The 7,500-nt window shown below is 40.3% G+C and overlaps 1 protein-coding gene across 1 annotated transcript in view; it reads left to right on the forward strand.

Annotated features, from left to right (window-relative positions):
* Window positions 1-7,500, forward strand: part of LOC143297956 (uncharacterized) — a 36,211-nt gene that overhangs the window by 2,429 nt on the left and 26,282 nt on the right. Inside the window, exons 3-4 of the mRNA XM_076610575.1 lie at window positions 168-254; window positions 1,748-1,906. Coding sequence (XP_076466690.1) covers window positions 168-254; window positions 1,748-1,906 — 246 coding nt within the window. The remainder of the gene's footprint in view (window positions 1-167; window positions 255-1,747; window positions 1,907-7,500) is intronic.

Below are 7,500 nucleotides of genomic sequence, written 5' to 3' on the forward strand. Positions count from 1 at the left end.
CGCGTGTGTGTGTGCATGTGTGTGTGTGCATGTGTGTGTATGTGCATACATGTGTGTGTATGTGAGTGCCTGAATGCATGTATATGAGGTGTTTGCATGTGTGTGCTGGGTTATTCAATAGTTGCTAACTTCGTTGATATGTACATTGTATAAAGTTGTGTTTTCAGAAAAAAGAAAAGGAGAAAAAGAAGAAGAAAAGGAGATCTTTTGGAGACGATGGCCGAGACAAGGAGAGAGAGAAGCAAGTGGAAGAGGTAATGATTCTGACCATCAGTTAAAGCTTGGTTAAAGGGTAAAAGGATGAAGGTCCAACAGCCTTTAATGCCCATCAGGGCAGTGAACTCAAATCCACATCTTTCTAGGGCTCGGCTCAGGAAGGTGGAGCCCAGTCCTTTCCATCTGCCAATTTACACATTTCCCCCAACCGAAGTCAGGTACCCATTCACGCCTGAGTGGAGTGAAGTAAATCAGAGCAAAGTGCCTTCCCCAAAGGACACAACACCATGCCAAAACGGGGTCTTGAACCCTGGTCACTGGTGAACACAGGATCATGAGTCCTTCTTCTTCTTCTTCTGCGTTCACTCATATGCACACGAGAGGGCTTTTACATGTATGACCGTTTTTACCCCGCCATGTAGGCAGCCATACTCCGTTTTCAGGGATGTGCATGCTGGGTATGTTCTTGTTTCCATAACCCACCAAACGCTGACATGGATTACAGGATCTTTAACGTGCATATTTGATCTTCTGCTTGCATATACACACGAAGGGGGTTCAGGCACTAGCAGGTCTGCACATATGTTGACCTGGGAGATCGTAAAAATCTCCACCCTTTACCCACCAGGTGCCGTCACCGTGATTCGAACCCGGGACCCTCAGATTGACAGTCCAAAGCTTTAACCACTTGGCTATTGCGCCCGTCGGATCATGAGTCCAACACAACCTGATTCTGCCATGGTCCACAGATCGAGCCACCTGGGGCTTGGTAATGAATCAGAAATCCAAAACAGTTTTTTGACCATTTTTCGCTTATTGTCAGTTTTGGTTTTTAAAACACACCCACATGTACACACACACACACACACTTAAAATCACAAGCGCACACACCCATGTGCGCGCGCACACACATGTGTGCACATTCACACACACACATGCACACATGTGCACATGTGCGCGTGCACACACACACACACACACACACACACACACACATACTCATGCATTCACACACACACACTTTTTCAAATAAACAAAACAAAAGATTGATGTTTTGGCAACTTTACTTACAGTCCAACTCCAAAAGAGTGAATGTGTGTGTACGTGTGGGTGTGTTTTAAATTTTTGGTTTGTGGCAACTCAAACTAATTTTGTGAACTGCCATCTGTAAATTGGTTTACAGCATGTACCAATTTTATGCGCATGCATTTTTGCATGTATGGGAATGTGTGTGTAGTATATGTCTGCATATGTATTTTGTGCTGGTGCACAAATATTTGCTTGCTTACCTTTTATGAATATTAAAGCTGGATAAATGGCAGTATACTTCATCAGTAATAATAATTTATTAAAAAAAAAAAAAAAAAAAAAAAAAAATCAGCCATTTAATACTTTTCTCCTTCATTATTTGATTTTTTATCATCTTATGATGATTAATCAGTAATACACCACACAGACATCTCATGATGATTATTTCTGGAACAAATCACACTGACATCTACTGATGATTACTTCCCGGAACACTTCACAGAGACAGCTTCAGGTGCTGGAGGACATGAAGAAGCTCCGTGACTACTACTACGATGAGTACACCACGCTGCTGCAGAACCGAGTGGAGCAACAGCGCCATGACATCCGCCAGCATTCCCGCTTGCAGCAGAACAAACTGGCAAGGCAGGAGGAGCTCCGGGTAAGTCATAGTCATACAAGAACAAGAACAAATGTTTTAATTGCGTATAGGCCTGTGACCCGTTGCAAACATAATATACATAAAGAAACCTACACAAGGCACACAAATAAGCAGATAAATAACAGACAGATAAACAAATAAATGAATAAATAAATCTTTCGTCCTCACTGTATCAGTTAAGAGACCATCCTTGTGAGAAGACACTTGAATAAGGCAATGGCAAAACATAATTAATCATTTTCGTACCTTAACTAGATGTTGGTAGTGATTCATGATTCATTAAGTCTCTGCGCTTAAAAGCCAGAAAAAGAAACTTTGAAAGATTTAGTTTACTGTCGAGTCCACCATTCAAAATACTTGCACATTGCTGATCCCGTGTCAAGTATGAGTCGGAACTATTTATACAATATTTCAACCTAAGGTCACTGTAGTTTGGGCATTCAAACAGTACATGGAATTCATCTTCACAGTCAGCAGAACAAAGAGGGCAACCCATTTGACCAACAGGGGAAAAGCGGTGGATGTGGCTATTTATAGACGAAACACCCATTCTGAAACGTGTAAATTTTGTTTTGAAATATCTTTTATTAATGTGATCAAGGTATTTTTCACATTCAATGGCGCTTTTAAGGGTAAGTAATAGTCATAATCATAAAAGATCATTTAGTACACCCAGTAAAATGATACAAAAGCCCTGGACATTTACAATGTGGAGTGATGGCCTAGAGGTAACGCGTCCGCCTAGGAAGTGAGAGAATCTGAGCGCGCTGGTTCGAATCACGGCTCAGCCGCTGATATTTTCTCCCCCTCCACCAGACCTTGAGTGGTGGTCTGGACACTAGTCATTCTGATGAGACGATAAACTGAGGTCCCGTGTGCAGCATGCACTTAGCGTACATAAAAGAACCCACGGCAACAAAAGGGTTGTTTCTGGCAAAATTCTGTAGAAAAATCCACTTCGACAGGAAAAACAAATAAAACTGCATGCAGGAAAAAATATAAAAAAAAGGTGGTGCTGTAGTGTAGTGATGCGCCCTCCCAAGGGAGAGCAGCCCGAATTTCACACAGAGAAATCTGTTGTGATAAAAAGAAATACAAATACAAATGATAAATACAATGATGTATGTATACAAACCCACACCCACTCCACACAAGATGCACACACACACACACACACACACACACACATGCAAGCACATCTTGGCCACTCAAGGGATATGAACAAAACTGTGTATGTTTGAAAATAGTGAAAATAATAGAAATAGAAAATAATAACTTGACTATGACGTAAAAGTCAAGACAAGAAGTTATTTACTGATTAGAATGGCTGGAAATAAATGAGTTTTCAAAGACGTTTTGGAAGAAAGGGAAGAAACAGCATGATGGACAGGAAACGGGAGTGAGTTCCATGCGGAAGGCGCCTGGAAAGAGAAAGTGGCAGCTGGTTTGATTGTTGTTCATGTGTGGGTCTTATTTTGTCTTTTTGTTTTTTTAACAGCAGATGTGGTACAGCATGTAGGAGTCTTCTGTCGGCTTGTACTTACACTACCTTGAAACAAACTGAGCTCGAAACCAAAATTTGTATAGGGGTGTGATGTATATTGTCCTTTTCTTTCCCTTTTTATTTTATTTTATTTTATTTTTTTTACTGGACCATGTTGTTGAATAGCTGAGGCACGTTTCTCACATGTTAGTTAAGCAAGGTTCTTGCGAGACATGCTAAGAGGGTGCGTTTCTTTTGTCCACCTCGCAGCAGGAGTGGCTAGATTCTCATCATGAGTCAAGGCTAGATATATATAGCCCCTCAGAGCAATTTTGTCGTGGGGTAAGGATAAATCTACTACTTGCCTCGCGTTCGTTTCATTGCGCATGTACTCCTTGCTCTCCCCACTCGCTTTCTGGCCACTAGCGTGCAGGTGTGCTCGAGATTAAGAGACACGTCTCTGTCTCTGTTAGAGGTGGCTGTATACATTTCTTTATAGATTCCAATCAGTCTCTTATGTGTGTGTGTATATATATATATATATAAATTCCACACACAAGTGATTGCGTTCATTTGTGACTCAGGGTGTTTATTATTTTTGTTTTTGTTTTTTTGTGGGGGGTGAGAACTGAGGTGGGGGAGGGGTATTATTTGTCATGAATTTTATCACAGCAATAAAGTGATAGAACAGGGTATTGTTGATTGGAGTCAGGAAAGGGAGGGGGGTTGAGGGGGGGGAGGGGGGGGGAGACAAAAGAAGATCTTTAAACTTTGAATTGAATAGAGTTGGGAACCATTAAAAAAGATTGTTTTAGGTGTAGGATACGAACCACAAATGGTGTTATTGCTTCCTCTGTGATTATGTCTGTCAGACTGTTCATTGTGGGGTTTTTTTCCCCCGGTTTTTTTTTCTTGCCCATAGTGTAGAAGGTTGTACTTTCTCTTGAACATCATCACTATGTACCATGGCAGTTCCAATATACTTATCACATCACTATAGAAGAATGACAACTTAGGACACACTTGGAAGTTGCAAATGTATGTACAGTATGATGGTACAAAAATCTGCAGGGATATTTCTAGCATGCAAACACACACACACACACACACACACACACACACATACACACACCCCAGCCCCCACATCCCCCCCCACACACACAAACACACACAATAAACATAGAATAACACAGAGAATATGACACCATGGTTCATAACTCATAGCTGACAAATGACAGTCAGGTTTCATGGATCTCAGGGAAGATCAGAACTACGAAAAACCAGCTGACCCAAGGGTAATGTATGTTTTTACATCTGTAGAATAACTTCTGCTTTTCTTTAACCATATGAACAGTGGCCCACTGATTATGACTTCCCAGTACTTATACAAACAGAAAATGCTAAGAAGATAAAAAGAAATACCAACACAAAAAGTTAAGATGAAAAGAAATGCTAATACATAAAAGATAAGAAGATAGGAAGAAATACTAATACAAAAAGATAAGAAAATTTTGAGAATTGCTAATACAAAAGCTAAGAAGATAGGAAGTAATGCTTATACAAATTAAATAGAATATAAGATAGGAAGAAATGCTAATACAAATAGATAAGAAGATAGGAAGAAATGCTTATCAAAAAAGAGAAAACTTGAAGAAATGATAATACAAAAGCTGAGTTGGAAGAAATGCTAATACAAAAAGCTAAGAAGATGGGAAGAAATGCTTATACAAAAAAGAGAAAACTTGAAGAAATGATAATACAAAAGCTTAGTAGGAAGAAATGCTAATACAAAAAGCTAAGAAGATAGGAAGGAATGCTAATACAGAAAGTTAAGAAGATAGGAAGTAATTCTAATACAAATAGATAAGATAGGAAGAAATGCTTATACAAAAAAGATAAAATTTGAAGAAATGATAATACAAAAGCTTTTTAGGAAGAAATGCTAATGCAAAAAGCTAAGAAGATGGGAAGAAATGCTAATACAGAAAGCTAAGAAAATGGGAAGAAATGCTAATACAAATAGATAAGAAGATAGGAAGAAATGCTTATACAAAAAAGAGAAAATTCGAAGAAATGATAATACAAAAACTTTGTAGGAAGAAATGCTAATGCAAAAAGCTAAGAAGATAGGAAGAAATGCTAATACAGAAAGCTTAGAAAATAGGAAGAAATGCTAATGCAAAAAGCTAAGAAGATGGGAAGAAATGCTAACACAAAAGCTAAGAAATAGGAAGAAATTGTAAAACAAAAAGCGAAGAAACAGGAAGAAACGCAACTACAAAAAGCTAAGAAGATGGGAAGAAATGCTGATACAAAAGCTAAGAAATAGGAAGAAATTGTAAAACAAAAAGCGAAGAAACAGGAAGAAACGCAACTACAAAAAGCTAAGAAGACAGGAAGAAACGCTCATACAAACAGATGAGAAGATAAGTAGAGGAAAAAAAAGAAGAAAAGAAAAGACTGTTCATTGTTTTCCACCTCTCTCTCTCTCTCTCTCTCTCTCTCTCTCTCTCTCTCTGTATTTCTGTCATTTTCTGTCTGTAACATGTTCAATGTCAGTGGTCAGTTTGAATCATGTGTGTTGTTAAAACCATAGTCCTCTGATCTCTCTCTCTGTCCCCCCCCACACCCCTTCCCCTCCCTGCCCCCCCACCCCTTCCCCCCAGCCCCAACTCCACACACACACCTACACCCTCCACCCTCTCTCCACTCCCATTCCTATCAAAATATCCTTGTCTATTTGTCTATCTCCTTTCCCCCCTTCCTCTTTTCCTCCCTCCTCCCTCTCTTCCTCTCTCTCTCTCTCTCAACAGTTTTCCTCTCTTTTCTTCCTCGTATCTCTTCCTGTCTTACCTTCTTCTTCCCTCTCTCCTTCACGCAAAAGCAATGTTATTTTGTGGGGAACTGTGTATTTTCTATGCCATTTATTGTTCTTGTTGTTGTTGCCATGCAAAGTGTTTTTTTTTCCCTTCTTTTTTCAGTCTTCTTGTATTTCCTAGATTAGTTTATACGTTTTCTTTACGAGGGTAGGATGAAAACAGGCTGATAAGTGCCTATTCCTTTTCCCTCAATAAAAAAAGTTTTGATTTCGATTTTGATTTCTCTCTCTCTCTCTGTGTCTCTCTCATGACCTGTTTTTTTCCCTCTCATTCCGTTTCCCCTTTTCATTTTCTTGCCATACCTTGCTTACTTGGGCAAAGACCATTTGCCCTGCACCTCCCCGCCCTCCCTCCCTCTGTGTCTGTCTGCTCTATCTTTCAGTCTCTCTCTTTCTCTGTCTCTCTTGACCTGTCACTATCCCCCTCTCATTCCCCTGTCTTTCTCTGCCCTTGCCATATCTTGCATACTTTGGCAAAGACCATTGCCCTGCCTCTTTCATGTCTCTCTCCTCTCTCTCTCTTTCTGTCTCACTCTCTGTCTCTCTCTTTTGACCTGTCACTATCCCCCTCTCATTCCCCTTTCTTTCTCAGCACTTACCATATCTTGCATACTTTGGCAAAGACCAGTGCCCTGCCCCCTCCATGTCTCTCTCCTCTCTCTCTTTTTCTCTCTTACAGTCTCTCTCTCTCTTGACCTGTCACTATCCCCCTCTCATTCCCCTTTCTTTCTATGCACTTGCCATATCTTACATACTTTGGCACTCGGCTTATATCACAGATTGACATAAGTTTACATTTGGGCCAACAGCAAAGTGAGAGCTGTATTATCAATGGTTTCCCCAGTCAATGCGAAATCATTTACAGCTTTGTCTTTTGTGAAGGACTATGACTCTCAAACTAGGAGGTAAAATTGCACTGGCTCTTAGTGCCGCAGCCTTGGGGGGTTAGTTGGCCTTTGGGAACCATCCCAACGCCGACTGTCCTAAAAACCCTCTTGGCTGAGAGAGTGGGCATGTAACTTGGGCAAGACACTCTCCACTATAATCAAATTCTAGCCCAAATAGTCGGAACAGCAGTTGCTTCCTCTGCTGTTCTGATGGTCATAGATGGACACGACTGACTATCATATATATATACTTTGGCAAAGACCAGTGCCCTGCCTCTTTAGTGTTTCTCTCTCCTCTCTCTCTCTTTCTGTCTGTCTCTCTGACTCTTGACCTGTCACTATCCCT

Source organism: Babylonia areolata, chromosome 23, assembly GCF_041734735.1.
Source record: "Babylonia areolata isolate BAREFJ2019XMU chromosome 23, ASM4173473v1, whole genome shotgun sequence".
In the NCBI taxonomy this organism is placed as follows: Eukaryota; Metazoa; Mollusca; class Gastropoda; order Neogastropoda; family Buccinidae; genus Babylonia; species Babylonia areolata.